Source organism: Lithobates pipiens, unplaced genomic scaffold, assembly GCF_037356315.1.
Source record: "Lithobates pipiens isolate NorthernLeopardFrog02 unplaced genomic scaffold, aLitPip1_a1.2 Scaffold_16, whole genome shotgun sequence".
In the NCBI taxonomy this organism is placed as follows: domain Eukaryota; kingdom Metazoa; phylum Chordata; class Amphibia; order Anura; family Ranidae; genus Lithobates; species Lithobates pipiens.
Window position 1 is genome coordinate 303,133,897 of NW_027507748.1, and position 19,106 is coordinate 303,153,002.

The 19,106-nt window shown below is 42.7% G+C and overlaps 1 protein-coding gene across 3 annotated transcripts in view; it reads left to right on the plus strand.

The window, feature by feature from the left end:
- The window catches only part of MAGI3 (membrane associated guanylate kinase, WW and PDZ domain containing 3), a 497,671-nt gene that overhangs the window by 472,442 nt on the left and 6,123 nt on the right, over window positions 1-19,106 (plus strand). For all 3 annotated transcript variants that reach the window (XM_077481559.1, XM_077481557.1, XM_077481558.1), the window contains exon 20: window positions 14,026-14,164. In XM_077481559.1, the coding sequence (XP_077337685.1) occupies window positions 14,026-14,164 (139 nt within the window). The remainder of the gene's footprint in view (window positions 1-14,025; window positions 14,165-19,106) is intronic.

Sequence of the window (19,106 nt, forward strand, 5' to 3'; positions counted from 1 at the left end):
AAAGTCATGTTTTTTTTTTTTTTCTTTTGCATTTTTGTTATGATTTTAAATGAATTTTGACCTAACAATATTGACTGTAAATTGTGTCCTGGCATCTCTAGCTTTGCTGTGGTTAGTTAATAGTTTTGATTTTACCAGTGCTACTGAAAACTGCCAGCCCACAATTTATATACTGCGTCTAGTGCCTAAAAACTGTCTTGATCTTATATGTTATAGGAAGCTAGCAAGAAATTGAACCCATCTGTTATCAGTTTTGATGTACTTTATCTACTTGCCATACAGGCCAGTTCTGACATTTCGCTTCTACATGTAAAAAATCAACTTTTTTTGCTAGAAAATTATTTAGAACCCCCAAACATGATATACATTTTATTTTATTTTTTTAGCAGAGATCCTATAGAATAAAATGGTAGGTGTTGCAATTTTTTATGTATTGTATTTGTGTAAAGTTAGCCAATTTTCTTGTATAATGTGAAAGATGACGATACGCCAAGTGACTAGATACCTAACATGTCACGCTTTAAAATTGTGTCTGTTCGTGGAATGGTGGCAAACTACGGTGGTTAAAATTCTCCATAGTCAACGCTTTAAACGCCTTTACAGGTTACCACTTTAGAGTTGCACAGGCGTTCTGGTGCTAGAATTATTGCTCTCTCTGTGACGTTCGCGACAATACCTCATGTGTGGTTCGATCACCGTTTACATATGCGTGTGGGAGTAATGTATGCATACACATTTGTGCGTAAGCATGGTGGGATGAGGGCACTTTAAGAAAGAAATGTATTATTATTTATTTGTTCTATACAAAAAAATGTATTTAATTTTTTTTACACTTTTTGTACTAACTTCATTGCTATCACAAGGGATGAACAGCATCCCTTGTGATAGCATAGGCTGTGACAGGTCCTCTTTATGTAGATATTTGGGTCTGCTGGATCGATCTTTTATCAGTTTTGATCTGATCGGCTACTTACCTGCCCGCTGGTGGCCAAGTAAACAAAGGGGTGGAACAGGAAGTGATAAACTGGTCCTCGCTCCTGATTTCCGGGGGTTACAGAGTAAGGGGAATAACACTGATTCCCCGCTCTCTCACTCTCTCTCTCTCTGTACAGGGCAGCCATTGCTGGCGGCCGCATTGCTCCCAGCATCCGTGATGGAACCGGAGAGCCCAGGAGAGGCGGGAGTGGGGTGGGACCCCATTCTGCTACGCGCAGAAGTGATCAGAGTGGCTAATTAGCCACTCAGATCACTTCTGCCAGATAGGGAATCGCCAACTGAAGAGATCAATACTGGGATGATGCCTGTAGGTGCAGGCATCATCCCGGTATACCCACTGAAACCAAAGGACCTCCATGTACACCCTGCCAGCGGGAAGTGGTTAACAGACTTAAAGTGTTACTAAACCCAGGACCTTGCATTCACTATATCTGGTCTCCCACAGTACACAGAACATGGAAATGCAATAGTTTGAGTAAATATAAACTGCTAAATACCTTTTTTCATCAGCAGTTAGAGCAGCCCTGTGTCTTCTATCAGTGTCTGGTTAAAGCTTGTAGGAGGAGTTTTCATTCTGCTCTGACTGTCCTATCAGGGTGCAGGAACCCTGACCCTCTGTTTGGACAGTGCTGATTGGCCCTGTGCTGATCACATGCACATTCCCAAGAAATAAAATCTCTCCAGCAATCCACACCAAACTAAGCATGTGCAGCTTGTCCCCTCGCCTCTGCTCTATCAGCAGATAGATTGAGGACTGTGGAAAAGGGGGAGGAACAGAAACAACAGGATTAAACATCCTTTTTACACAATGCAGAGGATTAACTCCTTAAATTCCACAGTGAGTATAACAAGCATGCTTTACTGCATACATAGACTGATTTTACTGTTGTGGGTGTAGTAACACTTTAAAACTGAAATCAAATATTGTCCAAATTCTAATGGGATGTGTATTCTTACTTGAATCATAATGTATTTTATGTCCCTCTTCCAGATCTGTGCAGGAAATCAGCATGACCCAACCTCTGCACTTTGGTTCTGTTCAGATGTTTCCTGTAATAAAGACCAGTCACTGCTGCTCTCTTTCCTTGTGTAGGGTGACTGGTGTTGTCTCCGCCCCTTCCTGTAGTTTTTGAAGTCAGGCTGTGGTGGAAGGGCCTCCTGGGCCCCTCCTACAGCTCTGCTCTCTGTACAGGTTATGCACAGCACAATGATTATGTCACTGCTACATTAACAAGGTCAGTCTCTTTGCAAAGGCATTTAGTACCCACAAAGCAGACTTCAATTCTTTGTGGCTATTGAGTTAACCTGGAGTTTCACTTTAAGGTCACCATACATGTCACAATTTAACTGTACAGTCTTTATAAAATCAGCTTTAAGCTAGCCAAAAGTTAATGGGTATGTCAAGTAAAAAAAAAATTGACTTTTCCATAGTGAGGGGATGGATTAGAACTCCTGTTGGTTTTTTACTGCTATCCAGGACTCCATTGGTAAAATGTATCCTCCCTCCCTGTCAAGCTGACCACATTTTACCAGACAGGAAATGAGAGCAACTTTCCAACAGCAACAAATAAAAATGCTTTTATTTGGTAGAATTGAAAAAGGCTTTTTAGAATTATGTTTCTGTGTGTGCCCCCCGTTGCAATCCTCACTTCCTGTCTGATAAAGGGAAGGACAGGAAGTGAGGATAAATCTAACCCTGGATAGAAGTAAAAACCCTATGGGAATTCTCATCCTTCCCCACTCTGTGCAGATCTTTTTGACTTGACATACCCTTTAATTGAAAACTTGAAGAAGCCAGGTGGAGAATTAACGGCCAAACAATAACTATATCCTACCAGGCAGCCATAGGTTTCTGCAACTGTTTTAATACAATAGAGATATATTCATCCATCCGCACTGTTAAACTTGCTTGGGGAAATCAAATATTTTATTGAAAAATATAGTAAGTTACAAAGGAGCTGACTAGAAAACAGTACAGATAATAACATAGTAGGGGCCTGGGAGCATTCACAAGCAATGGGGACACAATCCCTATAAAATATAAATGACTGAACACACCTGAGATTGTTATATCTAAGCCCTCAGTCACACTGAAGGCGGGTTTGAAATCGTGAAAGTTCAGATACAGTTTCTAGTGAGAGAAATCTAGTCCTGTATGGCTTGCCTCAGATTTATGTAACTTGAGTACCTTTCTAACCACTTGCCGACTGCCTAATGCCGCATACACATGACCAGACTTTTCGACGGACTAGGTCCGATGGTCTTCCAGACGGACTTTCGGGGGATTTTCCGAATAAACGGACTTGGCCACACACAAGCACACCAAAGTCCAATGGATTTGAACGTGATGACGTACGATCGGACTAGAATAAGGAAGTTCATAGCCAGTAGCCAATAGCCGCCCTAGCGCTGGTTTTCGTCCATCGGACTAGCATACAGACGAACAAATATCTTTTTCTTTTTTTTTTTTATAAAAAATTTTAATAAGAAAAGAAAAATAAAGATGTACTGCACCCCATCCCTCCGTGCTCGCACGCAGAAGCAAACGCATACATACGTTTCACCTGCATATGTAAACGGTGTTCAAACAACACATGTGAGGTATGGGGTGAAGGGGTTAACACTAGAGAGCGATCAAGGGGTCAACTATGTTCCCTATGAGTGTTTCTAACTGTGGCGGGGATGGGCTTACTTGGACATGACAGAGATCACTGTTCCCAATCACTGGGATCCTGTCAGAACGAGGAAATGCCTTGTTTACATAGGCATTTCCCCGTTCTGCCTGTGTACAAGGCAATCGTGGGCCACCAGAAGAAAATTATGTCCTCCCGACTCGCGGGCACGCTATACATCTATGGTGATTCGCACAGGCGAACCATGGTGCCACCATCAAACAATGGCGGCAGGTCTTAAAGCGGTTAATAAACACACACTCGCCTTTTCCAACGTTGCAGCGATGCAGGCGCCCGAAACCTCGCTCCTCTCCCCCACCTGTCTGCGGCGCCGGCATTACTACTGTGGGAACCTGACTGTGACAGCTTGTGGCTTCACAGTCAGGTGCGCCCTGCGCATCGTGAATGGCTGTGCAATTTTCTGGGACCTGTGACGTGTCCCTAAAGATTGCAGGGAGGGGGGGCTGCCTAGGGGGAGAGGAGGGGTCGCCTAGGCGGCCTAGAGCGTAAAATGGAAGCTGGGAACCTGTCAAAACCAGGTACTCCCCCCCCCCCCCCCCCAAAAAACACATGCCAAATATGGCATGTCAGGGGGTAAGAAGTACTTAAAGCGGAAGTTCCACTTTTGGGTGGAACTCTGCTTTAAAGAGTATTTTTTACCCAAAAAATACATTTGAAAGACCGATGCGCAAATACAGTGTGACATAAAATATTGCAACGACCATCAGTTTACTCTCTAGGGTCTCTGCTAACAAAAATTATAGAATGTTTGGTGATTCTAAGTAGTTTTCTAGCAAAAAATTTATATTTTTACTTGCACACAACAAATGTCAGAAAAAGACCTGGTCTTGAAGTGGCTAAACTAGCCAATCAATCTATAACCAATCTGACAGTTTCTGGCCCTACATAGTTGTTGGTAGATCTAAATCTGGCCATGCACTATACAATGAAATTGTGCAGTCAAATTGTAAGGTGTGTGGGCACTTTAGATTTTGGGGTACACACTATAAAGGGCAACTTCAAGTAGCTAGCCAAGTCAGGTTGATTTAATAAAGGAAAGGCAAATAGACTGTGCACTCTGCAAGAGCAGCGGCTTCAGAGCATAGTAAATGAGCAGAAGCTCTGCTGACTCATCATCCAATTATGTGCAAGCAAAAATGCAGTTTACAAAGTGAAGCTTTACCTCTTTTACTAGGCTCTGGAGCCAAATGCACTTTCTAAATGCAGTCTGTTTGCCTTAAGTAAATTATCCCCCATATACCTCTGTGTAAGTATTAAAAAAGTACATGTATTTATATGTGTAAGGCTTCTTACATGCATTTTGAGTGGGACTAGTCACGTGATTCATTGCTGTGCAACCTCCTCTTTGGGTGGGCAAGGCTGCATTGTGCTTGGAGAGAATGCAATGGTTAAACTGAGAATAGCGATTCCTGCATCTTTGCAGGCAGAGATTCAGGTACTTTCAGGGTGAAGATACGGACAGTTCTAGGTACTGAATCTACTGGTGCATCCAGCTGCCGAAAACAAGCACCAGTATATAAATTTGCGGTAGGCCGTGTCCCTCGAGTCAGTTTAAATTCAACATTTTCAAGTGTGACTGCCATCTACCTTGAACATGGGCTATTAGCCAAAGTGAATTGAAATGACATTTAGTTAGCTGGCACAAAAGAATCTACTACTTTCACAGACTAGCAGCAACAATCAGGCCAAAGCTTCATGTGCAGCTGTTATGTAGAGACCATGCCTTCCCAACTCTCCACCCTGGAGGTGTGCTAGCTGTATTGAGGTATAATATTGTACTTCGATGGTTCAGTTTCTTGCAACTAAATAATTTCACATGAGGAAAAGGTCTGTTTTGTGTAAAGCTGTATCCTATTGTCTAGTTTTGCTTGTGTGAAAGCGAACCTTCAGCCATGAATTTGGCTCGCTCTCTTCTGCCTCCTTTCCAATTCATCTTACTCTTCTAGATTTTTTTTTTTTTCAACACATAAATACCTTTTCTTTATTTTAGTTTTTCATATTTCACTTCCTGAATCCTCACCTAGGGGAAAATGTATCCAGCACGGTATCTACATACATCTTGTACATGCGCAGACATGCCACGGGTCTAAAAACCTTGGTAGAGACCCACAATGTTTCTTCGCATGCGCGAGGTGACCCACACACGCACAGAGCCTAGTCTATGGGACCTGGCAGAGACGCATGGTGTATTTTTGCATGCTACAGGTCTCTCTGCTAGGTTGCATAGACCTGGCAACGGCTCAAGATGAATCTGTGCATGTGAAAAATCTCATGTCAAGATGGCGCACAATGCTACACCACATAGACAAGTAAATGTGTGTGTGTGAGTGTGCACAGGGCTGCTCATAAGTCAGTACAGCTGGCCCCCCTGTACCGGGCCTGGGCACCTGCTGAGCAGGAGGGCCAGCTATACTGCCTTATTGCTGACACCAATCCTCTTGCAGTGCTGCTGACTTCTACTTCTCTTTTTCCCTCTGGCTGCGGCTTCTTGCATCTAAGCAACCCCACCCCCCTGCTTTCCAGGACCCTTACGGGAGCACACATGTGGTTCAGGATGGAGAGCAGGGGAAGGGGCCTAAAAATGTTATATTTCCTGGACCCTTCCTTTCCCGAATGAGCACAGTGAGTGATCAGTACAGATCACTCCTGTGTTCATTCATCACTGAAGCATGCTTCAGTTTGTGAATAAACAGCAAATCTCTGAGCACTTCCTATTCATTCATCAGCATAGTTGAGGCTCTAGAGAAAGGGATTGATGAATCTAGGTCCTGTAAAAAAAAAAAAAAAAGACATTGCCTGCTTAAACCCTGTACTAGCGCATCCTCAGTCACCCCTCCCCCGTGATGAGATTGCAACAGTGTAACTTTTTAGAAAGTCAGAAGGAGAGAGGCTGCAAAAGGGGACTGATAATTGTTATAGATTTTTTTTTAACACAGCCAAGAACTGCACAGACACCAGGGTTTTCCAATCTTTTCCTTTTACAAAACATTAATGTAAAACATAATGTCCACATCATGTGGTTGGGCATTAACATTCCTTTATTAAAATTTGAGAGCTGAATTAAGCCATTGGCCAATGTAAGCCATGGTATGACACTGAATCTGGAAAATGATTTATTATATTATTATTATTTATGTCGACTGGACCCTTAACATAACTTTATATTTTGCCAGAGCTGCACTATTTCTGTAAATGTTTATTTTCTCTTAAAATATCACATATCTAGCTAAGTATTTTCCCTGTATATATGGTGTACTGCATTGCTATATCTAGAAGGCATTGTATCTAATATACAGGTGTACAAGCAGTGATTGATTTAACATAAGGGACATTGCTTGCCAATCACATTGCTTACTACTGTGAGCTGAGTCATTGCCTTTCTACTTACAGTTCAGTAAATAAACGCCAGCCAAACCTACAGCTTTTTTTATTTTTTCCCCCTTCAAATATTTTTTTATTGACGCTCCAGGCTTTAACTGTCAGTGTGAGCAATAAGAGAAAAATGACAGGAATGGACTCTGGGAAATCTCATAGGTCAGCAATCTGCAGGCAGAAATGTTTGATAACAGATGTGTACTGTTTGTAGAGTATGACTTCTTATATACAGTCAGGTCTTATGAATCATTCTACAGCAGGATCGCTAAAACGACCATTGCCATCATTGTGCAGCTTGTCAAGGCCGAAACAGCAATTATGACTAAGCAGAGCTGAAAGGCTGTAGTTTCAGACTCAGCCAGTGAAACAAATGTGTTTATGTGTAATGGAAGTGCACTCAGCCATTGTTTCTTTCCCTCAATACAATTTCCAGTCTAGAAATACCAGTGATTTTAATAGTAGTATATGAAGTTTTATTTACTTGCTCTGAAGAGCATTGGACTCGCACTACACTGTTTGTTGGTGCCATTCACATTGCCTTGTTATAATGACCAAAATAATATCCCCTATTAGATTCATAGTGTAATTTATAAAATTTTATAAATTTTATAAATTTATAAAAGCTAGAGGTAAGGGAAAATAGAGGGGCTGTCCATTTTTCCTAAACTGCACCTGTATCGGCAACACAAAACGTATGAAGTCAATATATTATTCTTTAGCTTTGTTGTGTCTACCTCATCCACCATAAAGCTTCTTTTTTTTTTTTTTTTTTGCATTATATAGTGAGCTTGGTGGACTGAGTTTCCCTCTGGATTGTATCTATCAAATTTAAACAGTGAGATATCCTTGCCATAATTCACACCTATAAACCTGTAAATCCCCTGGATTCTTCTATCTAGGAGTTAGAGATCTCTTTGCCATATTACCCAACTGTCTGCCTATAAACGTTGTTATCCCCTGGAATCCTATGAATCGAGGATGCTCCCAACAGTAAGATCGTCTTGCCATAATCTCTGGCTGTCCACCTGTAAACTTTGGTATCCACTAGATTCTTGTGTATCTAGTATACAGTGAGATCTTCTTAACATAGTCCAAAACTGTCCACCTATATACTTTGTTATTCTCAAAATTTTTATGTATCTAGGATACTCTAAAAGTGAGATCACTGTGTCTTGTTTCCCAACGGACTACCTGTAAACTTTGTTATCCCTTGGAATCCTATAAATTTGGAATAGTCCCATCATTGAGATTGTTTTGCCATAATCTTCTGCTGTCCACCTGTTCACAATGGTATCCTCTGGATTCTTATATGTCTAGGGTACTCTAACAGTGAAATCTTACTGTAGTTCCTGACTGTCCACCTGTAAACTTTGTAATCCAGAGTTCTTATGTATCTAGGATATCCATGACAAGGTCTTGAATGGGATTAAAAAACCTAAACTCATGCACTGGCTTTTAGTTAAAATGTGAACTCCTGATTTAAAGGACATGATTTTTCGAAACATGTCAATGTACAGAAACATGTGCCCACCATTTCTATGACTGACACAAAAAAGTCCCAGTCATTGGCATACATTTTTTATACCACTGTTTTGTGTCTTAACCACTTTCAGACCGGACCATTTTGCTGGTAAATGACCAGAGGTCTTTTTACACTTTGGCACTGCGCTGCTTTAACTGGTAATTGCGCGGTCATGCAATGTTGTACCCAAACAAAATTTGCGTCCTTTTCTTCCCACAAATAGAGCTTTCTTTTGATGGTATTTGATTGCCTCTGCGATTTTTATTTTTTGCGATATAAACGTAAAAAGACCGCAAATTTTGAAAAAAAATGATATTTTCTACTTTTTGTTATTAGAAAAATCCAATAAACTCAATTTTAGTCATACATTTAGGCCAAAATGTATTCAGCCACATGTCTTTGGTAAAAAAAAAGTCAATAATTGTATATTTATTGGTTTGCGCAAAAGTTGTCACATCTACAAACTAAGGTACGTTTTCTGGAATTTACGCAGCTTTTAGTTTACGACTGCCTATCTCATTTCTTGAGGTGCTAAAATGGCAGGGCAGTACAAAACCCCCCCAAATGACCCCATTTTGGAAAGTAGACCCCCTAAGGAAATTGATAAGAGGCATGTTGAGCCCATTGAATATTTTATTTTTTTGCCTCAAGCGATTGAATAATGACAAAAAAAAAAATTTTTTTTTTTTTTACACAAAGTTGTCACTAAATGATATATTGCTCACACATGCTATGGGCGTATGTGAAATGACACCCCAAAATAAATTCTGCTGCTTCTCCTGAGTATGGGGATACCACATATGTGGGACTTTTTGGGAGCCTAGCCGCGTACGGGGCCCCGAAAACCAAGCACCGCCTTCAGGCTTTCTAAGGGCGTAAATTTTTGAGTTCACTTCTCACTACCTATTACAGTTTTGAAGGCCATAAAATGCCAAGATGGCACAAAACCCCCACAAATGACCCCATTTTAGAAAGTAGACACCCCAAGCTATTTGCTGAGAGGCATGTTGAGTTCATGGAATATTTTATATTTTGCCACAAGTTGCGGGAAAATTACAAACTTTTTTTTTTTTTATTTTTTTTTTAACAAAGTTGTCACTAAATGATATATTGCTCATGCATGCCATGGGCATATGTGAAATGACACCCCAAAATAAATTCTGCTGCTTCTCCTGAGTACGGGGATACCACATATGTGGGACTTTTTGGGAGCCTAGCCGCGTACGGGGCCCCGAAAACCAAGCACCGCCTTCAGGCTTTCTAAGGGCGTAATTTTTTGATTTCACTCCTCACTACCTATTACAGTTTTGAAGGCCATAAAATGCCAAGATGGCACAAAACCCCCACAAATGACCCCATTTTAGAAAGTAGACACCCCAAGCTATTTGCTGAGAGGCATGTTGAGTCCATGGAATATTTTATATTTTGCCACAAGTTGCGGGAAAATTACAAACTTTTTTTTTTTTTTTTTCACAAAGTTGTCACTAAATGATATATTGCTCACGCATGCCATGGGCATATGTGAAATGACACCCCAAAATAAATTCTGCTGCTTCTCCTGAGTATGGGGATACCACATATGTGGGACTTTTTGGGAGCCTAGCCGCGTACGGGGCCCCGAAAACCAAGCACCGCCTTCAGGCTTTCTAAGGGCGTTACAGTTTTGAAGGCCATAAAATGCCAAGATGGCACAAACCCCCCCCAAATGACCCCATTTTGGAAAGTAGACACCCCTAAATTTAGGGGTACACTAGTGAGACTAGGTAATAAATGGCGGGTGCCCTGAAACTATAAAAAAATAACTAACCAACCAGCGTCACCTGTAACAGTTATATGGTGATCACTGGTGAAAGGGTTAACTAGGGGGCAATTAGGGGGCTTTATGCGGTAGTATATGGGGGTCCCTGGCGCTATAAAAAGCTGCAGCGAACCTAAATACCTACCTGCCTAACTAGCGTCACCTGTGACACTAATACAGCGATCAGAAAAACGATCGCTTATTAGGCTGGGTTCACACTGGAGCGATGCGGGAACGCCACGAATGCGCGGCGGGTTCCCGCATCGCATGCCTCCCGGCGGCAGTTCACACTGCCCTATGCGAACTGCTGGGAGTGTCAGTGAAATGTTACTGACACCCCCAGATCAGTTCGCATATCGCAGTGCGATCTGCAAACTCGGATCGCATGGTGTGAACACCCATGCGATCCGATTCTGCTGCGGGCCAAAAAAAGGGTCCCGTGCGAATTTGCGGCGGGTGCGGCGGGTGCGGCGAATGGCTGAACTCGAATCGCACAGAGATCGGATGTGATTTGCACTGCAGTGCGGTGCGAATCACATCCGTTCTCATAAACCGCTGCAATGTGAACCCAGCCTTAGTGACACTGGCGACGGGGGGTGATCACGGGGTTAAACCTTTATTGGGGGGGTTAGGGGGGTACCTTAGAACTAAAGGGGGCTAACCCTAACTGCCCTAACAGTTATTAGTCACAAATGACACCCGCCGGGTGATCAGGGGGTTAAACCTTTATTAGGTAATAAATGGCGGGTGCCCTGAAACTATAAAAAAATAACTAACCAACCAGCGTCACCTGTAACAGTTATATGGTGATCACTGGTGAAAGGGTTAACTAGGGGGCAATCAGGGGGCTTTATGCGGTAGTATATGGGGGTCCCTGGCGCTATAAAAAGCTGCGGCGAACCTAAATACCTACCTGCCTAACTAGCGTCACCTGTGACACTAATACGGCGATCAGAAAAATGATCGCTTATTAGGCTGGGTTCACACTGGAGCGATGCGGAAACGCCGCGAATCCGCGGCGGGTTCCCGCATCGCATGCCTCCCGGCGGCAGTTCACACTGCCCTATGCGAACTGCTGGGAGTGTCAGTGAAATGTTACTGACACCCCCAGATCAGTTCGCATATCGCAGTGCGATCTGCAAACTCGGATCGCATGGTGTGAACACCCATGCGATCCGATTCTGCTGCGGGCCAAAAAAAGGGTCCCGTGCGAATTTGCGGCGGGTGCGGCGGGTGTGGCGGGTGCGGCGAATGGCAGAACTCGAATCGCACAGAGATCGGATGTGATTTGCACTGCAGTGCGGTGCGAATCACATTCGTTCTCATAAACCGCTGCAATGTGAACCCAGCCTTAGTGACACTGGCGACGGGGGGTGATCACGGGGTTAAACCTTTATTGGGGGGGTTAGGGGGGTACATTAGAACTAAAGGGGGCTAACTCTAACTGCCCTAACAGTTATTACAGTCACAAATGACACCAATGCAAAAAAAAAAAAAAAAAAAATGACATTGGTGTCACTGTGACTGGGGGGCAGGGGTAATTGGGGGGGTGATCGGGGGGTAAAGGGGGGGTGTGAGTGTGCCTGGCATGTTCTACTGTGTGTGTGAGTGTTGGTGCAACTTACTGATCCGCTCTCCTCGGTGTCGGAACGAAAAATACCGACACGGAGGAGAGAATACATCACTTCCTCTCCTGTGTTTACATTACAGGAGAGGAAGTGATGTCACCGGGGATTTCTATTCGTCGGGAGCGATCGCGAGGGGGTGGCCATGAATGAATGGCCGTCCCCTCGTCCGGGATCGCTCCCGAACGAATACCGACCGCCGCAGGCACCGGGCGGGGGCCCGATCGGGCCCCCGACCCGCGGGAGGCAAGGGACGTACATGTATGTCCTTATGCCTGCCCGTGCCATTGTACCGACGTACATCGGCGTGCGGCGGTCGGCAACTGGTTAAAGAACCCCTGTTGTCATCAGACCATTCATTTCAACAACAAGCTTCCTATTTTCAAAACTTCAGATGATTATATGTGCATTTAACTTATTTTATGAATGTAATTTACCTGTAGGGGGTTCCTAAATGTGTGCACACCACCATCTTGGATGTAATATTAGCAGCCCCTGAATACTGAAGTGACACATCCTATATAGCAGCAATATTGAGGTCCAGTCACTAAAATTTTCTTCCAGCAGAGGTCTGAATCACATGTTTGATTAATAATGGCATTGGTAAACGCTGCACATTTTTGTGAGCACAAAAACGGGCAACACAATTTCCAAAAAAAGGTCAAGGACTTATTTTTCTGCACGTAAGACAGCCCATTCATTTCAATTTGCTGTCTTACCTACACGCAGAACAGAAGTAATGATGTAAATCTAGCCTCAGGTACTTCACATCACAATCTCTTCATTACAACAGTGTTCTCAGTTCCCTTGCACATCACAATCCCACCGTTGCATCACAGCCCCCCTTCACAGCACAGTTCTTTCTGCTTTACATCAAGATTACCCCTTTGCATCACAGTTCCCCCCCGCCCTTTACAGCAGTGTCTTCAACCCCCTTCATGTCACTCCCCTCATTAATATCACCTCCCCTTCACTTACTCTGCCCCCTTTATATCAGCCCCCTCCTCCTCCTCCTCACCCCTCCCCCCCCCAGTCCTTTGTATAAAACCCCTTCCTCCTTCACATTCCTATCCTTATCCCCCCTCGTTTTATTTCACCACCTCCTCCTTCCTCAGCCCTCCTTTAAATCACCTCCTCCTCCTTTACACTCTTGTTTTCGCATTCCTGAATTAAGCCCCCCTTCTATGCATCACCTCCCTCCCCTCCCCCCCCCCCCCGCTCCTTCAGATTCCTTTCTTGAGCCCCTCTTTACAAGACCCCCCCTCCTCCTTCACATTCCTGTCCTCAGCCCCCCTTCACATTCCTGTCCCCAGCCCCCCCTTATATCACCCCCCCTCCTCCTTATATCACCCCCTCCTCCAGATTGCTGTGCTCGGCTCCCTTTCGCATCATCCTTAGCTTCCCCCACATCCTTCACAGCAGCTCATTTCAATGTCCCACCCGGGGCGAAAGGCGGAAGCACATCAGTCTAGCGCTGACATTGGGGGCTCAGTGAGGATGACGGGAGTGATGGCGGCTAAGCGGTAAAGCCAGCTCCTAAATGGCGGGTCTGCCATTTAGTGATGTCTGCCCTATTAGGTTCCTTTTGCTCCTTCTCTGGCAGCTACATAATGGTTATGAAGGGAGTTAAATGGGGGGGGTGAGTTAGACCAGCACACATGTATTAACAAATTTCCAGAAGGCGGGGGTCTGTGCTAGGGAATTGACTTTTCCTGAAAAAGTTAAATTTGCTAGCAAGTTTCAAGGCATATGGCAGGTGAATAAAAACTGTAAGTTAGCATTTCAAATAATTGATGTTTCTGTACTTTTGCCTGTAATTTTTTATTTGGTTATAGGGTCTATTGAAATGTATTCTTAACCAACCCTTGCAAATACTAGGAAATCCCTATGGGACCCCACTGAGAATCTTACCCATAGGCTGTGACTGACTCTAAGCTTAGTCTACTTTTAGTTTTCAAATTGCTTGTCTAATTATGTTCTCCCTGATCTTTATTTGGTTTCTGATGTATGTTCCAGGTTGGTGACCAGATAGTGGAAATTAATGGAGAGCCCACACAAGGCATCACTCACACACGGGCCATCGAGCTGATTCAGGCTGGTGGGACAAAAGTTCTTTTGTTACTGAGGCCAGGGACAGGGCTTATTCCAGACCATGGTGAGTATTTATTGTATTTTTTAAATGCTGCAGTTGTTGATTTTTCTTCTAGCAGGTTGTTGGATTACAAGACTGAAGAAACATGCAGTGGTAACAGCCATTGTGTGGGCTTAACTATTGCTAACAAGAATACACAGGAATTTGTGACATTGCTTTAGCTTTTGTGCTAAGCCAAAAACCATTAACTGACAAAATAGCTGCCTTCTCTGCGTGTAGGTGACAAGTATATTTAACTATATATTTGGATGTTAACTTTGCATGATGAGTGTGTGTAAAGCAAAATATTTCACCATGAATTGATTTGATGTAGGCTGTAAATACGGCGCTTAAGGCAACTAATGACAACTGCGCTGCCATATACCCCATGCTTGTGATCACTCTAGTTTATCAATTAAAGTGGTTGTCAAGGCAGAAGGTTTTTATCTTAATGCATTCTCTGTGTTAAGGTAAAAAAAAAAAAAAAACTGTGTGAGTCTCCCCAGCTCTCCCTAAATTCCTGAGCCCAATCTCAATCCAGTGCTGTGTCCAAAAGCACCGTCTCTCTCTGCTTGCAGTACAGAGAGGCAACAGCGTGATCCATTGCCTCCATGGACACAGGCAGCATGGCTCAGGATCAAGCCCGCAGGTGTGCCACAATAGAAAGCAGCTTCATATGGTGGCACACCAAGATGAGGAGCCCGGAGTGCCGATGGGGGACCCCAGAAAAGGAGGATCGGGGATTCTCTGCAAAATAATTGCACAGAGCAGGTAAGTATAACATGTTTATATATATTTTTTTTTATGTATTTATTTATATATTTTACAATGTCTTTGGTGAGTTATCAGGTGGGTTTAAACTTTTACCTTTGAGACAGAGAAAAGAGATTGAGGACACCTCAATCTTCTTCTCTGCAGCCTCAGCTACACTGAATAAATAGACAGGAATAGCTCTGTACATAGCTTCCCGTTAATTTACAAAATGAAGCATAGAAAACATGATTTTTCAGTTATGCATTGACAGAGTCAGTGATCAGTACAGTATTTAAATAAATAAATAAAGGTGTGTATCTATCACAGGGTGGTATCTGTGGATACACTGAAAGGTCAAGATATTCGAATGCCACGTCCTAGTTGTAACTTTGAAGAAAAAATAATTTTTGGGAAATTAGGGGGTTGGGAATAAACATAAAAAATAATGAGAGAACCTTCACATAAAAGACCTCAAAGGAAAGTGTAGGTTCAATTGGACTTTTTAGGCACAAAAGACAGTTGTAGAAACAACCGACATATTCAAGAAAATATTTTTTTATTTTAAAACTATTATAGACAGTCAAAATTTAAAAGAAAACAGAGAAAGGACACGCGGGGCCGGCGTTCACACACAGCGGTCCCACATAAGGCAAAAAATAATTACTATAGGGGTGAACAGGCTGAACAGGCTGCTTCCTTCCCCCCCTCGTTTTTACTCTGCATGATTGCGGGAAACCGTCTTGGTTTACTTACTTGAATTAAGGAAATTGTTGGAAGGGACCACTTCATTTAAAGGGCACGGGGTACCAGCATCTTTACCATTATGTGATTTTTGGCTACAACACATCACAAATATTCACCTGAATTTCATATGTGAAGTCTTAGGGCTCAATGCAATTTGAAGTGGTTTCACCAACTTAAGTCTACATTATTATCTCTAACCTTTTTGGGAAAATTTTCCCCTTTTTTCAATCTTCTTGTTCCCCTTTTTGGTTCTGTCCCCTCCTGGGGCATACCCATGAATAAATAATATTGCTATGAGCTCCTGAAGAAGCGTTATCCAAAAAACGCGAAACATGTAGAGCACCAGAACATACTTAAGTTTCGGCTATATATTTGATATCCTCTACGTTTTATATATGTACAAACTGTTAGTTTTTAGCTATAAATTCTGTCTAGACTGTATCAACCTTGACAGGATATCAAATGAGACTTAATGTGTATTTATAAGGAGAAAATTCTCTGTTTTCTTTTAAATTCTGACTGTCTATAATAGTTTTAAAATAAAAAAATATTTTCTTGAATATGTTGGTTGTTTCTACAACTGTCTTTTGTGCCTAAAAAGTCCAATTGAACCTACACTTTTCTTTTAGGTCTTTTATGTGAAGGTTCTCTCATTATTTTTTATGTTTATTCCCAACCCCCTAATTTCCCAAAAATTATTTTTTCTTCAAAGTGATCAGTACAGATCACTAACTCTTCATTCAGACAAGGAAGGTGCCGGTAAATTACACATTTACCGGCCTCTTCCCCACTCTCCATCCTGACAGATCCCCTGCAGCAATTGGCAGGAGAGGGGTGGGGGAATGCGGCATCGCTATGGGTGATGATGGGGGTCCATGAGAGGGCATGGGGCTGTAAGAGATCACAGAGGGGTTGGAGAGCACTGGAGGGGGACAGCAGAAATAAGCTGGCTAGGAGGAACTGTGAGGAAGGCTGCATATAGAGGAACCAATCTCTCCATTTTCCTCCTGCGGCCACCAGATGTAGCATGAGGCGGGTTGCAATTGCCACCCCTGTAGGTACGCCCCTGAATTGTGTGGCAGATACTAGTGTAGCCACTGGGGAAAAAGGTGTACCACGAGCATGGAGAGTCTGTTGTGATGTGTATGTTGCTGAGGGAACAATGTATAGTGGGGTTGTGGACACTGATGATAAAAGAATGTCTTTTTCAGGGTGTAGTCATCATATGTGTGCTAGGGACCTGTCAGCATTACAGGACAGAAATCTGGAATGGTTTAGCCCATAAAGGACACGCTTGAGTTTTTCAGCAGCATTTGTTCTTAGTGGCTTAAACCTTCAGTGGTTAAAGTGGAAGTAAACCCATGGAACTGCACATTGGCTGTGCTCTCAGCCCAACTATCAAACCATCCAATGGCTGGTTTCATAACGAATCACATGTGCAGCACCATAGCAGTTGAAGATTAAACAGAGGCAAAGATGGCGGCTTCCTTGGCTGAAAACGATAGGGGAGTTTACTTCCACTTTAAAGGGAAAGTTAAAATGTCTCTTTTTTCTAATACACATGGGGAATTATTAAAAAAACATAGATATAATTCTGTCAGAATTACACAAAGGTACATTCTGGAGCAAAAGCATAAAAACAAATACCTGTTTAATTATGTCAACATATTTGATATTTCACTTGTATCATAATAATACTAATCCAAAACTATTAGGAAAATTGCTATCTGAGAAAAATGTGGGTTTAACAGCAGCAGTGTGCATGTGGCCTTTGCCTTTATTCATAGATGTCAGTAAACATCCGACAATGGCATTCAAGATTGCTAACTCATTTTGTCTAGACTGCCTTTATCATAGCCTTGATCAAGGCAGGTTTACCTCCTACACTCCACTTTTTGCAAAAGTCTCTTTATCTTTATCTACCTTAACTCTAACGGCTCGTTCAGATGTGCATCAGCTCTTGCAATCCCTCTGAAAAGTGGTTCATGGTATATCAAACTTCAGAGTACTGTTGGCAGGCAGTTGGGAGCCAATATGTTGCCTGCTCACTGCCTGTTTTAACCCGCTCTGAACCACCGCTCTGCAAACTGATGCACTGCATGTGGTTTCAATTCGGTTGCACCTGGACTCCGTTAACTCAAATGGGTTGTGTTCTGCTCACTGAAAATAGCAGCAAAATATCATGGCCACAGGCATAAGAGGTTGCATGTCCTTGTTTAGGTGGTTGATCAGGGGTCAGTAAAACTGTGACTCAACCACCTGCTTTTTCTGTCCTGACCACCTATGTGTGGGTCCAGTCCATACAAACTGGGCTTAAAAAATAGCAGTTCTTTTGGCAGGAAAAATGCTCATATAGAGCCTTTTTGTACAGGCTTAACATTTTTTACGCTAGAAAACTCCTCTAAAAAACGCAAAACCAAAGGGGTTTTTTTTCCTGCCTCCTAAATGCTGAGCTTAAAGTGGTTGTAACCCTACAAAAAAAAAAAAGATCCTGTTCCTTTAAGACATTATCTATATCACAGTGCTTTTACCGTGTAATTTGTCCCTTTCTATGTTGTAAAATACCTGGTTGATCCTGCCTGTTCCTGTGTCCTTCTGTATGTGCTGACCATGGTAGTAATGGCTGCTGAGTCATACCTTGGTCAGTTCACATGGCTCTGTTAACCCCTCTTTGCTCTCTGCTCTGCGTCTCTCCCCTCTCCTTCCTCCCCTGCCTCTCAGTGTGAGAGACGATCTTCTCCCCGCCCCTCTCGTTGCTATTCCGCTGTAACAAGCAGCAAAAATACTTGTATTCCCTCTCATTTAAACAGTCAATAATTACAGTGTGTGTTTTTCTTTACATGACGAGGCTAAATACTCTTTCTCACACTGCCGCTGTGCAGTCCCGTGACTTCTCTCTGCTGGCTGGCTGGCTGACGACAGAGGGAAATCTCAGTCCCCTCCCACTGCACTGGTTAGATTGGGGAAAGAGGGCAGAGGGGGGAAGGTATTTAGCCTTGTCATTTAAAAAAAAAACACACAAACTGTAGTTAACGGTTTAAATCAGAGGGAATACCAGCAAAGTCACAATGGTGTTTATTTACTAAAGCTGGAGAGTGCAAAATAAGTAACACTTCTGCAGAGAAACCAATCAGCTTCCAGATTTTATTGCCAAAGTTTAATTGAACAAGCTGAGGTTAGAAGCTGATTGGTTTCTCTGCAGAAGTGTGATTCATTTTGTAGCTTTAGTAAATAAACACCAATGTAACTTTACAAACTTTAAAATATGCCTCTAAAAGTCGTAATGTGCATGGCCATATAGGATAAGATTGAGCTGCTTCTACAGGCAAAACGCTAAACTCCTCTAGTTTTTTAAGCCCAGTGTATGTGGACGTTTAATGTGCTCTTAGTCTTCTTCAGCCCCCATGATGTAGTAGATGTCCCCAGTCATTCTTCACATAAACTGTTTTATTTGAATAATTTGGTGAGA